This window comes from Rhipicephalus microplus, chromosome 3 (assembly GCF_043290135.1).
Source record: "Rhipicephalus microplus isolate Deutch F79 chromosome 3, USDA_Rmic, whole genome shotgun sequence".
NCBI lineage: Eukaryota > Metazoa > Arthropoda > Arachnida > Ixodida > Ixodidae > Rhipicephalus > Rhipicephalus microplus.
This window is the reverse complement of record NC_134702.1, coordinates 33,799,216-33,825,667: the sequence shown is the minus strand read 5'-3', so window position 1 is coordinate 33,825,667 and position 26,452 is coordinate 33,799,216. Positions and strand designations below refer to the sequence as shown.

At 49.4% G+C, this 26,452-nt stretch overlaps 1 protein-coding gene across 2 annotated transcripts; it reads right to left on the bottom strand.

The window, feature by feature from the left end:
* Positions 1–129: 129 nt before the first annotated feature.
* On the bottom strand, positions 130–25,378 carry LOC119176801 (uncharacterized). 2 transcript variants are annotated; one of them, XM_075889219.1, is made up of 4 exons: positions 24,481–25,378; positions 7,504–7,882; positions 6,603–6,657; positions 130–5,384 (listed from the first exon to the last, which is right to left on the bottom strand). In XM_075889219.1, the coding sequence occupies exons 2-4, from the start codon at positions 7,679–7,681 to the stop codon at positions 3,761–3,763; spliced, it is 1,857 nt and encodes a 618-aa protein (XP_075745334.1). In that variant the 5' UTR covers positions 7,682–7,882; positions 24,481–25,378; the 3' UTR covers positions 130–3,760. The 2 variants fall into 2 exon arrangements, with proteins under 2 accessions (XP_075745334.1, XP_037284054.2); XM_037428157.2 differs by lacking the exon at positions 6,603–6,657.
* Positions 25,379–26,452: the final 1,074 nt, after the last annotated feature.

The following is a 26,452-nucleotide window of genomic DNA, read 5'->3' as shown; positions in this document are numbered from 1 at the left end:
CTCCCTCCCCTCCCAAAGAAATATTGTTAAAACACTAGCATCAGTTAAAGATGACTTGGTGTTTACTTTTGAGCTGCCTTTTTTAACGACGGCACGCAAGTGTGCGTGAGGGAGAAACACACAACACACTTTTCTCTTTTGTTCTTTAATGGCTGAATCGAAATCGTCAAGCGGTGAAGGAATGGTTAAAAAAAACTACGAATAATAGATATGCCTAGATTAAAAGTGAGCGTTGTTGAAAGAGGATGGCACTCGTGTGGGAAAAAAAATGTCAACGTCATAGTGACACATCCTAAAACTCTCCGCTTCTCTCAGACAGGGCTTGACCAGCGTCGTTGGCACCGATGAAACTTACAGTGTCGTTGAAGAAAGAGGCGAGTAGCTAATGACGCGGTGACCATAATTTGCCGTAGTGAATGTTCGCCACGTGGGGTCACGTGCTTTGGAAGACTATTTCGAGACCGCAGCAGGAAGACGAAGATCGGCGAGCGGACTTACCCGTTCTTGTGGCCTCAATGTTACTTTTCCTTCATCATTTTTTTTGTTCGTCATGCCAATTCGCAACTTTCACAGATGGTGGCGTCGTCATGCGGCATCCGTCGTAACTGTCGTTTGGGGGATGCCCATGCAGCCAGCCCATGCCATCATTCACTCGGTTTCACTGTGGCAGCTCGCTGGTGCTTTATATTTTGTCGCTGGTAATTTCTACTGCGCTTATTGTGAAGTCAGACAGTTACTGCGACTCGTAGTAGCAATGATTTAATATTTATTGTTTGCTTGCTGAGCTAGAAGAACCACAAAATATGTTGAATGCCGCTGTGCAGACGCCGTGCAGCCAATGGCGAGGTTTCCTGCTTTGCACGAGCACGGCCGCTTGGTCTTCCCCGGCCATGGCACGAGCAGCGTTCACAAAGCTGTACACCACAGCAGACGATGTGCCCGGCGTTCGAAACTTCTTTTCCGTAAATATACGCCGCACACGCGTTTCTCAACACGCAGTGTGGGATATAATACATGCTAGAGTCAATGACCTTCTCAGCAAAGCCTTGACAACACGGTGGCTGCAGCCGAAAATACTACACAGGTCGAAGTGACGGGCACGCCGGTGGCGCCTGCCAGCGCGCCGGCTGCACGATCCCCCAAACGACAGCCATGTTGGGCTTACACCAGTGCCCTCTCTAGGCGGTGAAAGTTGCGAATTCACGCTTACTAATGACAATTAACAACTACACGTGTTAGTCACTAAAGAGAAGTCTTCATTACAACAGTGCCTACGGCGCTGACTCATTTGAATTTACGCATAGCGCTGGTAGGAAGGTACACACTTGCAGGCTCGTGCACTTTCGGGGTGAACACGGCTCAGCGTAGCCGCACTCTGCGGAGCGCCAGTGTATCTATCACGGCCCAGATATCTATGCGGCGCATGCGCACCAGGATCGTGTCGTCTGCTACATCCCTGGAGCGCACCGACGTCGCATTTCTGTGAAGTAGAGCAAAAGCGGCGCGTCCCTTTGCTTCTGCGCGGCTTCGGTTCGGTACACAGCCGCACCCATAGAGTTTCCTAAAATTAACTAGAGGGGACTCTGGCACTGCGACCGTTCAGCGACCATGGGAATGATGGGTAGTACACATTTGCCTAGTCTTCGTACGCATGCGGGCGGCGAATCGTACTTGCGGCTTCGTTTGCTGCTGTGTTTCGGTTTTGTTTTGAAAGAAATATTCAACGCTCTTGAACTTCGTGACCCAATTTGAAAGGTAAGTCGAAAAAATAGGGTGGTGAAGCATAATCACTGAACATTTGCTGATTTTTGTTTCGTGAGAAAACAGCTTAAAGCCACACGAACACACACGGAGGCAAAAGCAGGCCAGAAGTACGAAGTTTAGACAAATGTGTGCACTACCCATCATTCTCATGCTCACTGAAACGCCGTGCGTTGCAGCTCCCATAGACACTAGCGCCAGAGTTCTCTCTAGTGTATATTAGGAAACTCTATGGCCGCACCTATACATGCCCTGGCGCTCCACGGAGCGGGACCACGCTGAGCCATGTTTACTTTCAGAGCGGACAAGCCTGTAGATTATGCAGATGGTTGCGAGCCATACTCACAACGCAAAGTCACCATATTTTCGACCGCGACATGAAAGAGGTATTGTTGAAACGCAGTGTACAACGAAAGGGACGATTTGAGAGCTTGCATAAAATGTACCGATGACAGCTATACCTTTAGTTTGGCACTTTTATACGCCGGTCTTTGGCAAGTCCGCGAGCGAAACAAAAGACTCGCGCTGTATCTTTGGGCTACATGGTACTCGATTCCCTCCGTGAGGGCCAAAACAAACAAACATGTGAACAAATGAAACGATTCGGCGCCACGTATGTTTAAACTGCATATAACAACAAATATGTCGCAATAAAAAAAAGCGTAACTTGCACAAAGTCTGACAAGGCGGCGTCCTGCGAATGGGCGATGTCGGATGTTTTCAGAAAGCGCGAAGGAAAGCCCCAACGAGCGAACGTATACATATACCGGGACCACTTCGTGTGGTCTGCCGAGAACGGAAACTCAACCTGCCCGCACTGTTCATGTATTATCATGAGGGTGATTACATATAGAATACGGCAAAAGCTCTGCTGGCGATAGCTTGTGACATAACGTTCAACCATGGCGCGTTACAAAAACGCTACTGTTTTGTGACAGTGTTGTCGCCGAATCGAAGACACGTGGTAACGGACATTGGTAGCAGCGTAACTGGGGGCTGGTAAACCAGGCCCTCTCAGAAATGTCTGCCTACCATACTATGACCGAGCGCAAACTGGTGCTCGACAACACTGGCCAATTCAGCCCTCACATGCATGAGGGTCAAGAGCTCACGCACCAACAAATGAAAAAGTTATTAGCCATGCCACTGATCGTCGGTACCAATGACCACACAGCGGCGCTATGTAGGACATCTTGCTTGGAATTGTGCGCACATAACTTAGGATAGGACGACGCATGCCATTTAAAACAATGCGCCTCAATGGAGCTTGAGTCCATATAAGCACTTTCTACTCAACGTCACAAGATAACGCCAACAGCGCAGCTGCCCACGTTTGCGTCTTAGGCATTCATGTATTGCGTAAAGTGATAACGAGTAGGCGGACAAGCTAAAGGTCCTTACTCTTAAATTAACCCGTCGCGAGACGGCTAACAACGGCACTAACGACTAGTTCGCACGGTATATCGGTAAGAGAAAGTTCGCGTTATACGTTCAGAAAAATGATGATTTGATCAAGTCAGGCTTTGCAGCCATATAGATTGGTAAGGCTGGAGTCACTTTCCTACGCTAAGGTACCGAACACTGCACGCTATTCCTACTCCAAAAGAGGGACAACCTTGCATATCTCGAAGCCAAAGCGGGCAGTAGATGAGGCGGTATGCGCTCACGCACCAGCTCCAGCGCGGCACAACCGTTAATGAGAGTTCCGTGGCAAAGGCTAGCAAGGGATTTCCCCCATGTCTGTCATCGCCAAGTATATCACATTTGTAGAACGTCCCGCCTATTTACAAGTGCAGCTGTAGCACTAGTAACCACCGTCACGCAAAACCAGTAGCATTGTCGAATTGCCAGGTAAACTCACAAGGATAAAGTAATAGCGCCGTAGGTGCCTATATATACACCTCGCGACCCGGCAATGCTATTGCTTAAGCGAGTTGACTCCGCTGGTCAGCGCTCTGGACCGTCAATAAGCAATTGGACTACACCAGAACCGCCAACATCAAATCAGTTCTCCAAGAGTTCTCCGGCAATAGCAAAACTTCTGTAGCCAGTTGCTGACGCAGTACGACTGGCCCGAGAACCAGTTGCAGCGGCTGATCTCTTTCAGCACCGTCACATTGTCTCCTTGTACACGCACCGTGCCCTCAAACACTGCCGCGCCCGGCGAAAGCTTGATGGTCACCCAGTAATGACTCGTGTTCGCCGCACGCTCAGCAGGGGTCGCCCGAAGCGCCGTCACGTCCATGATTTCGAGCAGCCGGTACTCTTCGCACAACCGCACGGCCTGGGCCACCCATCTGTTGATGGTGGCCGTGAATTGGTTTGCGAGCATCGAGGCAACCTCACTCGTAACGCTGGCGTCGGCGCGGGCATCGCACACGCACCAGTGGTGAGAGATGGACGCGTCAGAGCACGTCCTTGTTTCGGGTATGTCGTGCAGCAGGCTGAGCCCGTACGTGGAGTTGGGTCGTTCGGCATTGGGGAAGTCCAGCAGCTCGACGAGCATGGCGTGCACGTCGAAGTGAGTCGTCAGGCGGTGCTGATTGGCGCGCAGCGTGCGCGCCACTTCTGGGTTCTGCCGCAAGAACCACGGCGGGAAGACGACGAAGGCGAACGGCTGGCGGTCCTCGAACTTGCCGATGTAAGTTGCCCGAGCGTCACCAAACCGCAAGCCGTGGTCGCTGAGGAAGACGAGAACGGTGTGGTTGAGCGTGCCGGAAGTGTGCAAAGTTTCTAGGTGCCGCCGGAACGGCTCGTCCGCGTAGCCTGCGCTATTCAGCGAATCGTGCGTGATCTCGCTGATCCAGGTGTACGAAAAGAACGGTCTGTCACCCATCACGTCCGTGAAGCGGGCGAGGTAGTCCAGCAATTCTTCGAACGGCATCGTAGGCCCTAAACAGCGGACGCGTTGCCAATCTTGGGTTTTCTTTGGTGAGTCGTCCATGGCCTGAATGACGTGTCGCAGGTAGTAGTCAGCCGGAGCTCGCCGGAAGCCCTGGCTGAAGTAGTTGAAGAGGCCGTAGAATGGCGACTCCTCGAGAAACATGGTCCGGTAACCCCGTTCTCCATACAGCTGCCAAATGAACCGGCTACTCAAGTCATCGTAGAACCCATCTGGAGCAGCTTTGGTTGCTTCGTAGTCCTTGAGGCCCAGGATGAGGGGAACCTGGTTCGGGTACGAGTTATCCCCTAACTTATTATATCCATACAATTCGAAACCGCCGAGATTCTCACGAACATACTTTGCAGTCTCTGGGAGGTGCCTGTCCAAGTTTAAGTAAGAGACCGAGTCGAGACCAAGAACTAGAACGCTCAGGTTGTGGGGCGTTCCAACAGATGCCGCGCGACAGCGTTCCTCAACACTCTCTTTGATCACAGCATTGAGAAGGAATTGGTCATGAAATGGTCGGTCCGGAGACTGAGTCGTGGCGCATTCCACGAAGAGGAACTCCTTTTGCAGAGGTTCATCAAACTGGAGCCGTTCTCTGTTCCCGTAGAGGTATCTCTCGTCGGGTTTCTTCAAAGATTCATTTCGGTAGATTTCTTTGTAGAAGCACAAGAGGTCCTTTGGAAGCACGCCATGTTCTTTGAGATTCTGGGCAATCACAGTCGGGTATCCATCCCTGGAAAACAACAAAGGAAATGAGTATTAGTGCCTGGAAGCACATTTTCTGTATTAAGTATTACTACCAAAAACAGGTTTCAAAAGAAGCACCAAACACGAATATTTCTATCAACTATCTGAATGTTTGAAATTACACCTAATTGACCCTTACACTTGATTTTACCGAGTGACAAACAATACACTCGGTAAAATCTGAGCGAAAATAGTACACTCGAAACATCACTTCACCGCCTGCGGCTCGGTACAGAATTTACGGGCCACTTCCTACGCAGGATGAAGCGTGCGTCTAATTCTCAGTGCTCATGTGGCTACCCAGGCGATAATTTACACCATTCACTAGTAGTTACAGAAGCATAATTCAGCACAAAAGCTACTACGAGCAAGTTATTACGCTTTTAGATAGAAGACCATTTACTACAAAGTATGCACTATTGGTCCATGGCTACCAGCTGGTCTTAAGCAAATAGCACTTGTCGAATTGAAGAAGTGTCTAGAAGAAATTTCTTGAAGATTTTATAGAAATCTCAACGCACACTGTATATACTGGAAAACGTTGCATAATTTTAATATTGGTTCATGATTGTGTCATTTTCGTATCGTGTGTTTGATGTGATATCATTGTCTGAGCGTGATTTCCTGCGTATGTCAAGTCGTCCGGAGGTTTCCGGAAGGGACCTATGGCACTCCTGCAAGGGTGGTATTGGAAACTTTTTCTTGCACAATGTAGTAACGTCAATCACAAAAACAAAATAATTTAATACTCATTTGTTTACACCAACAAACACCTTAGGATGTTTAGAACGACAGTTTCACTGTTCCCCGCAAGAACCCAGAAAACGCCTCGTCCAGTGAATATGACTTCCAAGGTAAGCCAAGGTCAGTTTAGAGAAACCCGCTTGAGCAAATTCTCTCTCTCTCTCTCTCTCTCTCTCTCTCTCTCACACACACACACACACACACACACACACACACACACACACACACACACACACACACACACACACACACACACACACACACACACACACACACACACGCACACACACACACACACACACACACACACACACAGTTGCGATTAACCACTTTTCAGTTGCGATTACCCACTTTTTCTTTTTATCCTTAGTTCTTGTTACGTGAAACACACTGTACATCTTAAAATGCACATATCTGAAGAAAATTCCTGTGTGAGGTGGCGGCAATAGCTGTGCCTTACTTGAGCAAGTCTTCGACACGTTCCACTGTGGCCATGGAAAGGAATGAACCAGATACTGACGAGAAACAGAAACAGAGGAAAAGTGGCAGAGGATAATGGAAAGGCAGTAAGCTAGACATAGATCAGAAGTAACAGAGTGTAAAGAATGAGAATGAAGGGTCAAACATAAGCCACGAAAAAAAAATTGATAGGGAGAGGAAAACAAAAAATTGATACAACGAAGAAAAACAAGGAAGGAAGTACCATGTGCATACCTTTTGCGTCGCGAGTTCAAGGTGTGTCTTTTGGCTCCCTAAGACTGAAACCCTTTAGGCACACAAACGACACTTTAAGATGCGGACAGACTAAAGCGCGCTAAAAGCTTCATTATTCTTTCCAGCGCTCTAAGCAAGTACTTACAGGGGCCTGCCTTCAAAAGTAATCGAGCTTACCGTTTCCTCCAAGTGTCCCTCCATGAAAGGGTCACACTTGGGGTGCATGATAAAAGAGCTAGGCGCCCAGACACGTAGACCTAAGAAGATATCTGGGCAAAGCACAATATTTTTGTTTTTATGATATATTCTTACGTATAATTGCGTCTTCACGCGTACCTTACTTTATCCTTACCAGCTATCCCCACTTTTTGTCGTAGAGTAGATGTGGCTCACACGTGGATCGTCCTGTTGATGTGGCTAATCCACGGTAGAATACGTGCTATAAAACAACATTGAACAAAATACCCCACTGTACAGCTCCCTCTTCCACGTCAGGGGCGTAGAAATTCCTGCCTGCACTGATGTACCTTCAACTGCGTGGATAAACCACAACCTTTACGCACACAACTCCCCCATGAGAATCGTCCAACACTTGCTTCGCTTCCACGGTGATCCTGTAAGGTGCCGAACACAAAAGGTAACCTCACCTGATAGTAAGGAAGTTTGGTTTTCCACCACATCGGCGCGTCTCCGAGCGGCGCTGGAAGTAAGGCCTGATGGAAGGGTCGAAGGGGTCAAATTGTGGCAACGTGCAGCCCTGGGTTCGAATCCGGTAGCCCACGGGCGTGGCCCGCTCCCAGGCGACTCCAGCGGAGCCCGACCCATCGGCGGACGAGGACCACAGTGCAGCGGACCGTGGCGCCCACAGGTAGTGGCCCACGCTGTACAGAAGAAGCACGTTGAGCGCCGTCACCAGCAGGAACAGGGGCCGGAAACGAGGCAGCCAGGGTAGACTCATGACGGCTTCTGATGCGCGGTTGTGGCTGCCGCTGTTCCTTTGGTGGGGAGTGCTCAGGTGACCTCATTCTGCAAACACCGTTGGTCGTATACGTGTGAGAGGCATGCGATCCCTAAACACCGAGGCCTTGCCTACAGCTTCACGCTGTTCATGTTGTAGATGTTCATGTTGCAGAGTGTAGCGTTCACAGAAACCGAAAAACAATGACCGAGAACAGCAGCGAAAGTGAGTAATGCTGACTTGAGTCGGTGAGTCAGCGCCGATTGAAGTCACACTCGCAACGGTTGCGTGTCTGTGATAGTCCTTTCTAGTATTGTATCAGCCCGCGTTCGCGTAAGCGCTGCACGGTTTACGAGATGAACACGTACCGACTGTGATGATCTTGCCCGGTCAACAGTCACAGTTGCGCCGAGTATTGCGGTTCGAGCTCAACCTTTCCATAGCGCAAGCTCATTATTTCTGCATCCTGCGGCTCGTACTCTGGCCGCCTGCTTTTATTGATAAGTGGGGTTTAACGTCCAAAAACCACCATATGATCACGAGAGACGCCGTAGTGGAGGGCTCCTGAAATTTCCACCACCTGAGGTTCCTTAACGTGCACCCGAATCTGCGCCTGTCGAAAATGTAACCGCCGCAGCCGGGATTCGATCCCGCGACCTGCGGGTCAGCAGCATACTACCTCAGCCACGTACTAGACCACCACGGCGGGTCAATCTGGCTGGCTGCTTTTAACGGTCCTACTCAGACCGTTAGGAGTTAATGCTCAAGACTCTTGAAGGCACTACATTTGTCTCTCTATTCGTGGGAACGTTGTCACAGACTCGACAAATAAACTAGAGCACTCATACATCGCGATGTAGTGTAGTTAAGTTTGTCATAAACTCTACGGGCGGGCTTCATCAATCCGGGACGGACCATCTCGGGAGGGAATTCATAAACGTGAAAGAGGGTAAGGGGGGGGGGGGAGGACGTGCGTTTCGCTCTATGGAGTCGGCTTGCGAGCGGAATAGGGCTTGGGCTGACTTGAGTAATGGCGGCCGCAATGAAGCGAGATCCGCAGATGAACGACCGGTGTGAGTGCGTGTGCGCGCGGAGACGGGTGCCCAGTGCGCTGGTCGTTCGCCGGGTGTCAATCATGCGAGTGCCGCCAGAAAGGCCGCCCGTCTACGACGTGACTCCCAGCTCTCGGTAAGCCGTTCGCGACGCTGGCTTACGGCCAGCGCTGAAGTGCGTCTCTCGAGACGATAGGTCACGTTTTCGCGAGGGGAGGCTGTGGAATAGCGCGAGCGTTCTTTACTGTAGTTTATTTTTTCCCGGATCACGGACCGATTTGACGAAGCCGGGCGCACTGCGAAACGTTTCTGTTGGCAATCTGTGTGCATACAGGTTCGTAGACTATTCGTCAGTGAAACACATCGGGAGGCTATAATAAGAGAGTGAAGAAAGACACGCAATCAAATATTTCTACGAGCACGAGTGGGTCATAGAAAAGAGCAAAGGCGTGGTGACATGGACGCGAGAGAAATCTAGTGAAACACACAAGACAGTATAGAGACGTCACTCCACTGTTAAAGGAAACACTCGAACAAGCACGCTTCATATTACTGGCTGCCTATGCAAGTGGATGTAGAAACATTGCTCATGCACCGAAGTAGGCTGTCAGAACTGTAAACTACCTCTTATGCAAAGCAAAACGACTATGCTGTTGCGAAAAAAGCGAAATCCATACATCGTCCACACTCGAGTTCTTTTCTTAAACAGGGCAGTTAGCACCAACATAAAAAGGCAATTAGTCAAAATGTAGTTAATTCAAGTTTTCTTACGACACGCTTTGCACATTCAAAGTTATAGCCGACAAGTGCGCAAGGTGCATCCATTCGAAATTAACCAGGAGAACAACAACACGTTATCGCAACGTGCGCCGTAATACGTTGTCGTTCCAGTCATTTTCTTTTCTTTATATGACTAAAAGGTTGTCTTCATCTGTTTTAGTGCAAGAAAGTCGATCGAACAGTGTAAGCTTGCAACGAATTTGACAGCACTGAAATAAATATTGCTACGGAGAGGAAGAAAAGGAAGAGGTGCGACTGACAGGCGCGCGACTGGGCCAATCAGCCATTGTGTCTCTTGCCTGTAGTTTTTACTCTGCAAATACATCTCGCTCAGAAGCAACCAACCTCGTAACATATTGGTGAGAGGTGCTGGGTAACCATCAGGCAACGGAGCTCCGCAGCGGACGTCGCATCGCCCTTCCAGCCATGGCCAATGCTCAGCCCTCCGCGTCAACGTCAGCGTCTCCGACGAACATGGCGTCGCAACCGTACGTTTTCACGCCTCTCAAGGATCCCGGTACATTCTGCGGAACCGATGGCGTCGACGTTGACGATTGGCTGGCCATGTTTGAACGAGTGAGTGTGCCGAACAGATGGGATCCCACACTTCAGTTGGCTAATGTGCTGTTCTATTTGAGAGGCACGGCCAAGGTGTGGTATGAGAACAATGAAGAAGAACTCACAAGCTGGGACCAATGCAAAGCAAAGATGCGGGAGGTGTTTGGCAAAACCGCCAGTCGGAAGATCGCCGCCAAAAAGGAATTGGCCTGCCGTGCCCAATCCCCTACGGAGTCATACCTCGCTTACATTCAAGACGTGCTGGCCCTCTGCCGAAAGGCCGAAAGCGACATGACAGAAGGTGACAAGGTGGGACATGTTCTGAAAGGGATTGCCGACGACGCGTTCAATCTCCTGATGTGCAAGGGCTGTTCCACCGTAGACGCGATCATCAAAGAGTGTCGTCAGTTCGAGCAAGTGAAAAGTCGCCGCATTCTACAAACATTCGCTCGACTCCCAAACACCGCTGCAACATCTACTTGCGAGGACCAGTCAACACCACAACGTGCATCGCCGCCGGGAGACCTTACACGCATTGTTCGTCGTGAACTGGAAGCTATGGCGCCCTCGGCGTTCTATTCGCGCAGTACCGATGCCACTCCTGTTACTGTTCCTCTTGTTCAAGCCATCGTGCGCCGGGAGCTTGAAAACATCGGAGTGCATTCCGTGTGCCATGTCACCGCGCCTAGAGTCAGCGAACGCCCTTTCGTGATGCCCTTCTCCGACCGACGGTCTTCTCCACGTACTCGCAACCCGGCTGAGTGGCGAACTGCAGATGACCGCCCTATATGTTTCAACTGCCACCGCGTTGGACATATTGCCCGTTACTGCCGCAACACATGGTCCTCGGCACATCGCGCAACGACCAATATGACCCGTTTCGACGATACCGCCCGCACCTTTCCACCTGCCGAAGAGCCCAATGCCATTGACCATTCTCGGAACACTTGGTACAGCCGCTCGCCTTCACCACGTGGGCACCAGTCTCGATCGCCGCAAACACGTCGCCCATCGTCCCGTTCGCCGCAGCCACGGCGCTTCTCGTCCCCCGTGGCTTCCGGCCGCGTTGTCTCGGAAAACTGAGAAATGCAGCCCCCGGAGGTGGTGCTGCATTGACGACTTCCGCAGCAAATCCTCTTTCCGTTCCCACCAGACGAAGTGTAATAGACGTTAAAGTAGACGGCGAACCTGTACAAGCACTTGTCGACACCGGCGCAAGCATTTCGGTCATGAGTTCAAGCCTACGCACACGTTTAAAGAAAGTTCTGACACCAGCGGCTGCACAAATGCTCCGTGTGGCCGATGGCGGCACGCCGATGGTTCTCGGTCTGTGCACTGCCCGCTTACGTATAAAGGACCACACTACTTCTGTCATTTTAGCCGTGATTGACCACTGCCCTTATGACATTATCCTAGGCCTGGACTTCTTGTCGAATCATTCTGCTCTGATCGATTGTGCTACAGGCGTTCTTCAGCTAGAGTTGCCTCAGATAGTCGCTGACCCCCCCACTGCCCCGCCGCGCCTGTGCTCTCTTCAGGATGTGCGGCTGTCAGCTCAGGCAGCCACCTTCGTCGTTTTGACCGCACAGCCCCAAGTTCCCGATGGTCAATATGTCCTCCTTCCTCTCGCCGACGTCCTCTTGAGCCGCAACATTGCCATTCCCCATACGCTTGTGACTGTTACTGACAATTGTACCTCGCTTCCACTTCTCAATTTCAGCTTGTGCCCTCAAGTGCTTCCTCGTGGCATGTTCTTGGCCAGCGTATCTAATGCTGACGAATTCGAAATAGCAGCGCTCACCACCGAGATTGATTTACTTCAGTCTCCAGTAGCGAACAGCACCTGTTCTCGGCCAGATCGTTTCTCGAAGATGATTGCACCCGACCTCAACCCTGCGCAAGCCAATGACATCCATCGCCTTCTCGCGTCATATACCGACATTTTTTCTTTCGACGACAGACCTCTAGGGCAAACATCCACTGTTCAGCACCGTATAAATACTGGTGACGCCAGTCCTATTCGCCGACGCCCCTATCGTGTCTCCCCCACTGAGCGTAGAGTTATCCAAGCAGAAGTGGACAAAATGCTCAACAAAGGTGTCATAGAACCATCAAGTAGTCCTTGGGCCTCCCCTGTCGTCCTTGTGAAGAAAAAAGATGGTACCTGGCGCTTCTGCGTTGACTATCGCCACCTAAACAAGATCACACGAAAAGACGTGTACCCGCTACCACGCATCGATGACGCGTTGGACTGCCTACACGGGGCTACATACTTCTCGTCTATAGATCTCCGGTCCGGCTACTGGCAGATTTCTGTCGATGAAATGGACCGCGAGAAGACGGCCTTCATTACACCAGATGGTTTATACCAGTTTAAGGTCATGCCTTTTGGACTATGTAACGCCCCTGCCACATTCGAACGAATGATGGACTCTCTCCTGCGTGGTTACAAGTGGTCTACTTGTCTTTGTTACCTAGACGATGTGATAGTCTTTTCATCTACTTTCGATAGCCACCTGACCCGTCTCGCTGCAATTCTCGCAGTCTTCAGAACAGCTGGGTTACAACTCAATTCCAAGAAGTGTCAATTTGGTCACCGTCAGATTGCCATTCTGGGCCATATTGTAAACGCCGATGGTGTCCAACCAGATCCCGAAAAGATCCGCGTCGTCCGTAGCTTTCCAGTGCCCCGTTCTACATCCGACGTCCGTAGCTTCGTCGGCTTATGTTCCTACTTTCGCCGTTTTGTGAAAAACTTCGCTGACGTTGCCCGGCCACTGACAGATTTGCTGAAGAAGGATACCACATTCTCATGGGGCCCTGAGCAGGCTCAAGCGTTCGCCGCTCTCATCGGCTACCTAACTACGCCCCCCATACTTGCCCACTTTAATCCTTCTGCTGCCACAGAGGTTCGCACCGACGCCAGTGGCCACGGTATCGGCGCAGTTCTCGCTCAGCGGCACCACGGTAGACAGTGCGTGATAGCTTACGCCAGTCGCCTGCTTTCTCCCCAGGAGATGAATTATTCCATCACCGAGAGAGAGTGTCTAGCTTTAGTTTGGGCCGTCGCCAAGTTTCGGCCATATTTATATGGTCGCATTTTCACTGTCGTTACGGACCACCACGCCCTCTGTTGGCTGACTTCTCTGAAGGACCCGACTGGACGTCTGGCTCGCTGGGCTCTGAGGCTTCAGGAATTTTCGTTTAGCGTCAGCTACAAGTCTGGCCGTTTGCACAAGGACGCAGACTGTCTTTCTCGATATCCGGTAGATCCTCCTGATCCCGTTGCGCCTGACCTGGAGAGCAGAGTAATGGCGTTTACAGACGTCAGCGATATGCGCATCGAACAACGACGGGATGAGTCATTGCGCACTATCATCGACGCCATCCAGTCTGACAGCCATGACGCTGAATCCCGTATGTTCGTGCTGCATGACGGCATCCTCTACCGCCGCAACGTCACCACTGAAGGCCCTGAGCTTCTGCTTGTCATCCCTCGTCATCTACGGCCTGCCATACTTCAACAACTTCACGACGCACCAACAGCGGGACACCTCGGCGTTTCCCGCACATACGACCGCGTGCGACGTCGATTTTTCTGGCCTGGATTGTACCGCAGCGTACGTCGATATGTCGCCACTTGCGACCTCTGCCAGCGCCGGAAAAGACCTTCTTTGCTGCCAGCTGGATATCTTCACCCAATTGAAGTCCCCTCTGAACCATTTCATCGCGTGGGACTCGACCTTCTTGGCCCTTTTCCGACGACGACACTAGGAAATAAATGGATTGCCGTCGCCACAGATTATGCGACCCGTTACGCGATAACAAAGGCCATGCCAACCAGTTGCGCCACTGACGTCGCGGATTTTCTTCTTCATGACGTCATCTTACACCATGGTGCACCCCGACAGCTGCTTACGGACCGCGGCCGCTCTTTCCTGTCCAAAGTTGTCGATGACCTCCTTCGATCGTGTGCTACAGCCCATAAGCTATCTACCGCCTACCACCCACAAACTAATGGCCTAACTGAACGTCTCAACCGCACGCTCACAGAGATGCTTTCGATGTACGTCTCCGATGATCATCGAGACTGGGATACAACGTTGGCCTATGTGACCTTCGCATATAACTCCTCTCGACATGACACTGCGGGATTCTCGCCTTTTTATCTTTTATATGGTCGCGACCCCATATTGCCATTTGAAACCACCTTGCCTCTCGTGCCATCTCCTTCCGAGTACGCGCGCGAAGCCATTGATCGGGCTCACATGGCTCGTCAAGTTGCCCAGTCTCGCCTCACCAGGTCACAGGATATGCAAAAAGCCCGCTACGACCACCGGCATCGAAATATAACGTTTGCCCCAGGTGACCACGTGCTCCTCTGGTCACCGTGTCGCCGTGTAGGTCTCTCCGAAAAACTTTTGTCCCGATACGCCGGACCCTACCTAGTCTTACGTCAAGTTAGCGACGTAACCTACGAGATAGCGCCATTGCACTCCAATACGTCACCAAGTTCGTCACTAGTTGACATTGTCCATGTTTCGCGCTTGAAACCCTACTTCTGTCGCACTTCTCCGGACTCTCGCCGAGACGGCGCTCCAACGCCCGGGGGTCCTGCTACGGAGAGGAAGAAAAGGAAGAGGTGCGACTGACAGGCGCGCGACTGGGCCAATCAGCCATTGTGTCTCTTGCCTGTAGTTTTTACTCTGCAAATACATCTCGCTCAGAAGCAACCAACCTCGTAACAATATTAAAGAAAAAGTTTTATTGTTAGTCTCAAGCGGAACTCCCAACATAACTCGGTATACCGAGCACGCGCCGCGGCAGATCAGTGGTTACCATGCGCGGCAGCTTGCCCGAAGGTCACGGGGTCAATCCCGATCACGGCGATCACATTCCGGAGGACCCGAAATGGCAGCGGCGCGTTTACTGTGCTATGTCAGTGCACTTTAAAGGGCACCAGATAGACGAGATGCCTTTGGCACTCCTCATAATTATACCGTGGTTTTGGGACGTAAAAAATCAATATTATTATTAGCTCAGTATAACACTCTGCCAAGTCGTCCTTGAAACGTTTATAAGCAGTGTATTTAACTTACCAATGTTGGTGGCTGGACTACTTGCGCTATCATGTAACATATATATGTCAGGGTAAAAAAGAAAGCCGTATGTCTTGAGGAAAAAAAAAAAGTGCCGAACTCGTGCTACCGAACGACTAGACACGAAAGAGCTTCAATCATTGTTTTCTTTTTTCATTGTAGTCGTTGATATGCACATGAGAAATTCACAAAAGCTACGTCAGTATCTGAGACGCCTGTTTCATATATACGTTTATCGGTATAGCACCATGTATAGTGCTATAAGCCTTGCCGTTTTGCCTCGATGGTAGACCCGTAAGACAGTAAATGTGGTTGGGTTGGTGCGTTCTATGTTCAGCGGCCTTATTAATCCACGTCACGATATACAAAGATAAAAAAAACATTAATTTAACAGCCTGCGGCGCCTTTGAGTCCAACGTAAAATCCTTTATAAATGCTACAGCATCTGTAATCGCCGGGTCTTAATAAGCGGCCCATAAAACGTATGAACGCGCTGACGCTGTTTCTTTCCTGCCCGTATCTCCAGACGGTTTCGCCATCTTTTGTACTACAATGTACGTCTATAAAACGTATTTCAGTAGCCATTACGCAAACTGTCGTGCAGAGCGCACTGTTGCGGTCTATTTGATAAGCACATGGCGCGGGCTACTTTCACAAACGCGCCAGAACACACACACCGCCACTCATTAGGAAGCACGCATTCATCTCCAACAGCCAGCGCCAAGGTTATGCATAGTATATGTGCTCCCTATTTCACAGATTTTCCGCTGATTTGCTGCCGTAGCCTGACGGGCGTTTCGAAGGTACGATTCAACGTTGCTTTACGGAGAATGGATTCGTATTCATTTGCGAAGGCGTGGAGGAACCTGATTTAGGGTCGAGAGAAACTATGAATTTTACCGGCCACCTGTTAGGCCTCTCGTGGAAAAGCGCTTCTTCGCCTCAACGCGGAAACTATACGCTCGAGAGTTGTTCACGCAGTGTAGTCACGAAACGGTCAATCACGCGCGCAGTTTCGCAGTGGCATGCATTGACGCGAGACTCGCATTCAGTGACGACATTGCGCCACCCCTGCTTCCTCGTAAACGAAAAAAGAAAAATGATGTAAAATAAAAAAGAAGAGCTAAAAGAGAGTGCACCGAGCTTCAGACGGAGTGAATGAGGACAAGAAAAAAGGAAAATAGCAGAGAGAGAGAGCGGGAAAGTGACTGCAATCTTATTTTGAACTAATCATTAGTTTTGTTGGGTGTGCCTTTGAATCATTCTCCTGTTAAGGTTATTTATCGAGTTGGTTTCCTCGTTTCCTCGTATTGAGGCCAACAGAACGTATCCTGTTGGTCTCAATTTTCTTTAAGACTTCTCGCGGTTTCTTATATCCATGTGTACAGTTGGGAAGAGTACACAGCAGACACTAGAAACAGTGGCTCATGCCCCCACAGGGGGATTGGCCAAAGTCCACTAAGCCTTTAGAATAAATTTTAAATACAAGGCTCAAACTTCGATTATTAAGACAGAAGAGGTATAAATCAATAAAATTAGGAATAGAATTAAAAAAAAACAGAATACATTCAAAACAACCAATCCGAGAATCTGGAGAGGAAAATTTTTGAAAAGCAAATTTTATAACCTAATTCTTCCTTTGTTCTCTTTCACTGTGTTGCGCGCGCAATGTATTATTATTATTATTATTATTATTATTAGTAGTAGTAGTAGTAGTAGTAGTAGTAGTAGTAGTAGTAGTAGTAGTAGTAGTAGTATATTATTAAAGAAAGATAAGGAAAGCAACGTGCAGGCTGATAACTGTGACCGGAACGAACGGCCACAGTGCCCTGTGTGGTTATACGTACCGTTGAAGTCACATGTGGTAATGGTAGATCATAATACCATAAAAAAATAGCCAGCCGTGAGCAGGCTCACGGCTGGCTATTTTTTCATCCACTTTTCTTTCTTCTTATTCACATTCCATTGGTTCTAATAACTTCCCCTGTACATTCGTTGGCATTACTGTCTGTTAGATCTCATTAATATTGTGTTAAAACACGAAAAAACAAGCCCTTAGGTATACACTTCTTTCCCTTATATATATATATATATATATATATATATATATATATATATATATATATATATATATATATATATATATATATATATATATATATATACACATATGGCCCGTATTATTTAATAATTCTTTTCTGACACTTGTGAGGGACGATGCCATCTTTGACTGGTCGTTTGGGAGCGCTCTCTTGAGTGAGAGAGAGAGTGCGTGTTTTCCTTTCCGCAGCCTCTCTCTCTCATGAGAGCAGCGCCCCCAAACGACCCGTCGAAGATGGCATGAGAATGTCAGTCACACAGGCGCCGACGAACAGCTCGGTTTGTATACGTTTTTCTGCAGCTGTTGGCGAAAAGGTTGTCATTGTCTCGAGAACGACTTGAGGTGCGCTTCAAAAAGCGCGTTTTTGGCTTCCTTAAGGCCAAGTCGCTTCTATTGCCGCATGATTGGCTGTAACATATACACACTCCACGGCCTTTCTCGTTAACGACGAAAGTCAAAGGAGTTATTTCCTGATTACTTTACAGTCAGCGCGAAACGAAGCTTCTCTCTTATCGGAACGAAAATGAAGTTGTCGCACTCTAATTACGACAGCAACAATTAGGGCAACACAGACACCATTCTTCCGGCCGTATTAACGCTGAAGTAGCACGGGTAATTGGGTTGGTTGGTGCATGTTCATTTTGACAAGACGTGGCGCGCACACAAGCACTGGTCACTAGAAAAAAGACGCAAAAGAGACAGCCGCTCACTCGCAACTACCATTCTTGAAAAATGAAGTATTACATGTATACCGGCGGGTGTTACAAGAATTGCGTCCAAAGTTCTCAAAAATCAGGTACATGTTATGTTTATCCGATGCCTTCACTATTACTTCTGTAGCCGCACGAATCTTGAAATGGGTAAGCGCATCATAAGAGACAGTAATTATAATAGTTGAATCAATTAACCTTTAATTGGTGAAGTTAGGCGGCTACTTCAAATGGAAGAATTGAAGTTCTTTACGCGAAGAACCCATTGCAGCTTTGAGATTTCGGAAAAGCGGCCTTTGGTAATGATTGCGAAGTGAACCAAATCTCGCGGCGAAACCGACGCCGAAACGCAGAAGAGCGCAACGGCCAAATTCTTTTGCGACATCGAGAGTGAGTGATCATCATCATCATCATCATCATCATCATCATCATCATCATCATCATCATCATCATCATTATCAGCCTGACTACGTGCACTGAAGGACAAAGGCCTCTCCCATGTACCGCCAGTCAACCCGGTCCTGCGCTTGCTGCTGCCAATTTATACCCGCAAACTTCTTAATCTCATCCCTATATCAACCACCAACCGCTTTTGTCACGTGGGTGCGCGGGCTGCGCTTGCAATTAATTAGATCACAGATGACGCCCACACGTTAACGAACGCGGAAGGACTATACACCCCGGAAATCATTGTCTTGAACAGTGAAATCATTCTGGACGTCTGCTTATCGCGCTTATCGGCATTTCGGTTTCGCCGTTAAATTTGGTCGAGTTTAATTACACTGCAGTAATTACTCGAGGCCGCTTCTTCTGAACCCCAAAGCAGCGATGTGTTCTTCGCATTAATAACTGAATTTATCCCATTGGACATAAACGTCTAACTCGATTATTAGGACGTTAATTATTTAAACTTACCTAATTACTCTTCTAAATTGTGTTTTTAACCATATTAAGATGCCTCCGGCTACGGAAGAAGTAACTGTGAAAAAATCGCACGAGTATCGCATTTCCCGTATCTTTTGAGCATTTCTTGAAACACCCGGCCCGTATATGATCTGTCTCATGTTATGGCTACTCTCGCCCAGGGCAGAGTCTTCTGGTGTTCGTGTTTGCGTGTGCACCGTTTCCGGTCAAAATATTAACGCTGCATAAATACGTAAATTACAATGGATAGTATAGCTGTAAGACGCTCTAATCTGTATTTTCATCAGTGGCAGCAAAGCACTGACATTTGCGCTGGAAATGAATGTCTATTTCCTGTAATAAAACTGCTTGTCTGTGGTTGCTCAGCAAACAAATAAAATAAATGGTATGTGGTTGTGCAGGAGCTTAAGTGTCGCGCTGCTAAACCCGACCATTCGTGTTCGTTTTCCGACCACGGAAAGCCGCGTTTTGACGCGGGCAAAAAGCTAAACAAACACCCGTATACTTAGACTTGCGCTCGCGCAAAAGAACTTCGAGTGGTCGAAATTAATCCGAAGCCCCACACCACGGCATCTTTGATAATCACGTCGCGCTTTTGGCGCAACAATGAAGCTTTCGAATAGATACAACAACGACACTTCCCGCTAAGTTTGTCCCTGATTCCTAATATGTTTCATACTGAATAAATCATTGAACGTAATGAAATGTAGTTCGATCCGTTCACTCGGAAAAAAACATGAATTTGCGAGTTCTCATGACGCAATCGTGTTTGTACGCGAAACGCATTCCTAATGCGAAAATGAACATTCTTGCGTTTCAAGATTTTTCCTATAATGTTTCACGAGTCGAATGATTTTAAGGCTGAAAATACCTGTTTAGAAGACATTTCTTGGTGAGCTATTTAAATATTTTAAGCGACCTCTGTTTCGAAGCAAAAATTCCACCTCTCAATTCGATTGTAGACTTACTCCACGTCCTAAAAGGCTGCAGACACTTCTGAAATAGAGGTGGTTTGTTAATGTTTAGCGGCTCAAGCACCGTGACACTCCTTCTCTTCCACGCACTTCCTGTCGGGCATTTACTTTCGATTCAGGGTATATTCCGAAAAAGACGTCCCAAGTATAGAAACCGAAGGTTCTCGTTCAAGTCCATAGTTATACTGGGTACGTGAGATATCTGAGTGTGACTTCTAATTAGGTAAAATCAACTGCCAGCATAACTAAAAGAAATATTGATTGAGTTCGCTGATAAATCATCCCGTTAACCAACTGTTAACGTTGCGGCACCTGGCGGAGTGGATCTCAACCGCACGCTTATTTCTACGTGGCCTCCGAGATGAGCTTCGGCAGCTCGCGAACACACAGAGGTAACCCAAGGAGTACACCATGGCTCACCTGACCACAATACGGTTTGGGCCAACGTAACGAGAGAAAAGACGAAAAAGAGAGAGACAACACCGAGTTTGCTTTTTTCGGCTGTTTGCGTGGCGTAATACATACGCAGTGTTGGGGAAAAAAGGGAAAGTGCCTGCATCATACTGCGGATGCTATACTTCGGGCTAAAGAAAACGACTGACCCAAGACAGCCACCACCCCAGCTCGCCCACTGTTGTGTATTTTCTTTAACTTTATGTGTTTCACTCTCTGAGGGGGCGCATAGCGAAAGTTGCCCTTTAAAAAAGAAAGAACGAAGAAAGGAAGACAGGGTTAAGGAGTATAGGTCTCGGGCAGGCGCGGACCCACCTTTTGCTATCCTGTTACCGCAACAATACAAGTGTGCTTGGAGCCACGGCCGTGGTTTCTCGACTCCGGGGGAAGAATGCCTATATGTGGTGTTATGACAGACATTCAGCAGATAGTGAACGAGACTGTGAGAATCGCGCCAGACAGTGAACCCAGACATACGCTACATAAAAAGGGAACTGAACGGACCTGAATTTTCAGTATCTCTGTATCTGTGTGCTCTTGTAATCTTTATGTAATACAGTTTGTGTTATTGTTAAATATTGTCGACGTCTCTTTAATCGCTCACAACCTCTCCTATGATAGTCACAACAATATAATGGTGCCGAAACCCGGGAACAACAACCTCCAGGACATTATGGAGAACAAAGGACTACGAATCAGGCTGCAGTAATGAACGAAAGGTGAGCGAAGGCAATTATTCGAACTAAAAGGTGCAACGACTGAAAGAGAAACAAACGGCACGTCGGCATCAGAGCACACGGCTGCTCGACGAATCCAGGGCTGCTTTGGACACAACAGACATCGGTGTGTTGTGCTCCGCCATCGACAGACTTCAGGTGAACAACAAAGAACTACTGAAGCTCAACGCGGAACTAGAACTGTCAATACCCGATGAAGAATTTGCTGCTGAAATCAACGAGGTCGTCAAGTACGACGATACAGCGAATGGAATGCTTGAACGACTGAAAGCACGAAAGCTAGCATTGCGCCGAGGCCGAGCTTCAACAAAAGTAGAGACCTCAGACACACCTCAAGCTAGCCATCCTGGCGGCGAAACGTCGCACCGGAGCGCTGTAAAGCTTCCCGCTCTGCCACTACAGACGTTCAGCGGCGAGTTCTGACAGTGGCGCGCGTTTTGGGAGCATTTCAAGGTAGCGGTTCATGACAACAACAGCCTTACGAAAGAAGAGAAGCTTCATTACCTGAGAAGCCTACAGAGTAGTGCAGCGGCATTATCCATCGCCGGATTGCAAGCGACCGAAGACTGTTACGATTATGCCGTGGCCATACTATCAAGGCACTTTGGGGACACCCGGCATATTGTGCAGGATCACCTTGCCCAGCTGAGGAGCCTATCCCCAGTGCGCATCAGGTGATGTTCATGGCTTAAGAAAGCTTCTGGACCATGTACAATGCCACGTACATGGAGTGAAGGGACTCAATATAGGTTCCGCGACCTACTCCACCGTGTTGACAGATATTCTGCTTAAGGTGCTACCACCCGGTATTGTGGTCTCTTATTACAGACAAACATCAACCACTCGACGCCCTGGAAGCTGGACAGGAGAGACTGAAGCAGGCGATATCACCGCTCCTTCATCTGCAATCACTACCGAGGGTGAGCTGGAGCAGCTTTTGTCCTTTCTACTCATAGAAGTCGAAAGTCGAGAAAGAAGCAGATTGAAGGAAGCTGGGGAAAAAGACCGTAAGAAGAAAGTCAAAAGAGGACAGGCGTGGGCCCCCTCCAACTTCAGCCGACTGCATGTGGTATCTCAGGCGGGGAAGCAGTGTTTCTTCTGCGGTTCAACCAACCACAGTACGGAGGTTTGCGACAGCGAAATCAGCCAACAAGAGAAGTTAACGAAATTACAAGTTGACAGTCGATGTTTTCGCTGTACATTTTGCGGACATCGCGCAAGAGATTGTAGGCGTGGAGTTACGTGTGGAAGGTGCAAAGGGAGACACGTTACATACATTTGCGATCTTGCTTGGCAACCAAACAAGACAACAGTCACCACCACTATGGATGCCAACACCTTGCACGCAGGTAACCAGAGCGCCATGCACAATGAGGTATTGCTTCAAACTTGCAGACTATGAGTTGTTGGAGAGCAGCGTTGCGGCTACATCAGAGGTATAGTAGATGGGGGTAGCCACCGTACCTTCATTCGGGAAGAAATGTCTAGAAACCCCTGTCTGAAGGAAATTGGAAAGACTAGAATTCAACTTAGCACATTCGGAGATGCCTCCTCAGCCCAGCAAGAGCACCGTTTGGTGCAGGTATGCCTGCGCCGCCAGTATGAGGGAAAAGTTTACTATGTCGAAACCATTGAGATGCTGTTCATTTGCAACGACATCATACAGGTGCCGGTTGAAAATGAGCTTGTGAAAGCTATGGAAGACGGCGGACAGCCCATGGTAGACAAACTGTTTTTACCGGGTATGCCTGCGGTACCTGGAATTGGACTCCTCATTGGAGCAGACCATCTATGGAAGTTTATGACCTGAGAAATGCGACGTCACACCAACAATCCGGATTTGGTTGCACTCGGTTCGGTCTTTGGTTAGATGTTTCAGAATCCGATAGGCATCCATACCTCCCTACACGTCTCTTTGAAAGCATGCGTTTTGAGAGAGAGCAAGCACCGCGGTCGAAACTGTATACAGAGACTTGTTCGAAAGTTCTGGGACTTGGAGAGCGTAGGGATCTTGGATCAACTCAAGGGACCTTCTGAGGAGATCCAAGCGGTTGTTAGCCAGTTTGAACAGCACATCAAAACGAAGGATGACCGCTACGAAGTAGTACTGCCCTGGAAAGAAAACTGTAGCCAACTTTCTGATAATCGCGCACAGGCCGTTAAGCGACTACAGAGCCTCAGTGGCCGAAAGATGCTGCACACTCTCGAATTTGCCTTGGTATATGATGCTGTCATACGAAGCTGCGGGGAGATGGATTTCACTGAAAGAGCATCTAAAGAAATGGACAACAGTCATTCAATATACTTTATGCCTCACCACGCTGTGCTACGCGGTGACTCAATGACAACAAAGCTGCGGGTTGTGTTTGACGCTTCCTCTCATGAACAGGGTGCTACGTCATTGAATGAACACCTTGAAAAAGGACCATGTCTTCTTTGCGATCTCGTCAGGTTGCTGATCAAGGTCCGAGCGTACCGGATAGCTTAGACAGCGGATATAGAAAAGGCCTTTTTGTAGATAAGCGTCACAGAAGAAGACAGGGACGCGTTGCGGTTTCTTTTGGTTTCGGACGTTGCCTTCGAACGAGGAGCCGGCTCTAGAAATGGAGGAGTGACGAATGGAAATGGTGCCGTTCTGAACCAGAGCTAGCCCCTTTCTACAAAATGCTACTCTGCAGCATCATCCACAATGCCCATAGTCACAACATCACAGTCGCCAGTCTTGCTCAGCATTCAATACAATTCATAAATATTCGCGTAACTCCTGTCATTGTCTGTCGATTCAATTAGGATGTTTATTCAAATAAGACGGTCAAATGAACGGATATTATCGATGAAAATTTATTGTATTGTGAGACACATCTCGTCGATCGGTCATCCATCGATATTACCATATCTAGTTCAAAAATTCGTGAGACCCCGTAACCCGACATGGCGGTGTAATCGCTATGGTGCTCGAATGCTGACCTGCAGGTCGCAAGATCGAATCCCTGCCACGGCATCACAATTATAGAAGCCCGTCTGCGATGTAAATACAAGGGAAGGGAAATGGTAAAGGCCCGCGTGCTTAGACTTCTGCACACGTTAAAAAGCTCCAAGTAGTCAAAATTTCCGGAACCCTTCGCTCATAATCGTATCGGGGTTTTGGAACGTAAGACACCTACATTTACACCACCGTGAGACCACGTACTATCTTTAGCGAGGCGCAATTTACGTTAAAGGCAGGAACGTATTACGTCACTGCTCAATGACTCCATATACATAACACGTACACTTACCACGAGACCGGCGAATCGAGCTCCACGAGTCATTGAATCGCACCGCGTGCGACTCCACTCGGAGACTGTTCTTGACGTCAATGCATCACTCTAGTTCAGAAGAAGCGTATCCTCTCGCAGACACCGTCGCTTCGAAGCATCGCTATGTGGAGGGAGGACTGTGGTGCCAGCGGCACGTTATCCCATGTGAAACCAAGCTTGCACCGGCGGCGGAGCAGGACCCTTCGCGCAAGATCACCGCGGGATTCAACTTCGATTGTCGCAGCCGTGTCGTGGCCTCCTCAATTCTCCCCTTCGCAGCCGCCCGGGGTTTCGGTGAGCGAAGAAGGAGCTCCAAGCAGCTGCACGAAGACCACCGCCGTCTGCTGGCTGCGAAGGAAACGCGCGTGACTGACGAACAACTGCGGCGGGTGGCTCGTTTTTCTGCGTGAGAAATGAGAAAGGAGCGCGCGCGCGCCAGCGCCGATGTCGGCCACGACGAAAAACGTCCGCGCGCTGCGCTACACCCCCGCCGCCGATCGAGTCAACGGCGACTGCGCCTGGGCGCCGGGAGGCGACGGTGTGTTCACGCGCCCTCCGACGACGTCGTTTACTCAGGCTGCGCTGTCTTCCCGTCGCTGTCGTTAGCACCACCACCGACTCCGAAGGTCAAGGCGTTGTTTCGATATTGCCGGCCGGTGTTTCCCGCAGAGCACAGCTATGTAGTTGCACGGCGAGGTTTGATGAGATCACGTTGTTTCTCGAAGCCAGCCTCGGGTTCGCCGCAACGCGCGCACACGCACTCCTCCTTCCAGCTTCCGAAGGGAAAGCGTGCAGTCTGGAGCGGGCAGGGGGGCAAGCGAGCGGCGTGGGCCCTGCATCGGTGACAGTCCGCACTCGGGGCTTGCCGCGGTGCCGTGCGTGCGTATGTGCGTGTGAGGAGAGGAGGAGCTGCTCCGTCGCCGTGGCGGTCTCTTACTGCGCCTGCGCGGCGTTTAGCAGGGGAAAGCGAGAACCCCGGATCGAGGGGATGCCCGGACCCGGCGGAGCAAGTCACGCGTCGAACTGGGAGGACGGAGGCGAAAACTCGGAGTGCGGGGAAATGTCAAGTGCCGAGTGCTCCGCACTTTTACGCACGTGTTTTGCAAAGCTGCGCGACGGCGAGAAAACATACGTCTTCGTTCATTCAAGAGGAAGAGAAAGAGAGAGATAAATCATGGCAGTGCACCATGATCCGCCTCAGTTTCTTTTAACTTCTCGCCACCCTGAGAAGCGAAAAGACAAGGACGTAGAGGAAGCTTGGGATTGTCGATTAGTACAAGGAGAGCAGAGGTGTATCTCGCTCTCTTCCTATAAGCGAAGAAAGCGTAACAGCCACCGCCCTTGTCAGTGGGGCGCCGGTGCGGTTGAAGCTACGAGGTTCCCCCGCCTTGGATTGCACCACAAGCGAGGGCGCATGACAGCAGAGGGAAGGCGGTGCCGACGTGCAAAGACTATGCTGATGAGATGAGCGCGGTGACCTGTTAGCTTTGGCGACTCCCTGAGCCCCTTAGAGCTCCCCTTTCTTCCCCCTTGTCCTTTTCCCACTTCAGAGTGGCAAACCAAGCACGCATCTTCCAGGTCAACCTCCCTGCCCGAGCCTTAATGCTGCTAACCTCACCGCGATTCAAGTTAGGTGCGGAGTTGATACAGCAAGCTTGCTTTGGTTTCGGTACGCGGTTCCCTTAGAATGTTTCTACGTGGAAGACTACCGAATGTCTCCTCGATAACACTCGGTGACAAGCTGACTCAGGGTCATGCCACATTCTGGTGCCCAGATCCCGAGGGTATCTCGGGTGATAAGCTGGCGCACACCTTCACTCGTAATTTGGCCAACCGAGCAAAAAAAGACCATGATAACCAGTACAAACCACAGACTGCACGCGATATACTGCAGCCTCAACTTAAGACAAGAAAGCGTAATGCCCCACGGCACAAGTAAGTTGAAGTCGAC

Excerpts from the sequence above, each read along its gene's own strand:
- LOC119176801 (XM_037428157.2), bottom strand. The coding sequence starts at position 7,814 with ATGAGTCTACCCTGGCTGCCTCGTTTCCGGCCCCTGTTCCTGCTGGTG. Across the intron at positions 5,385-7,503 it reads CCAAACTTCCTTACTATCAG|GGATGGATACCCGACTGTGA; the intron begins GTGAGGTTACCT and ends GTTGTTTTCCAG.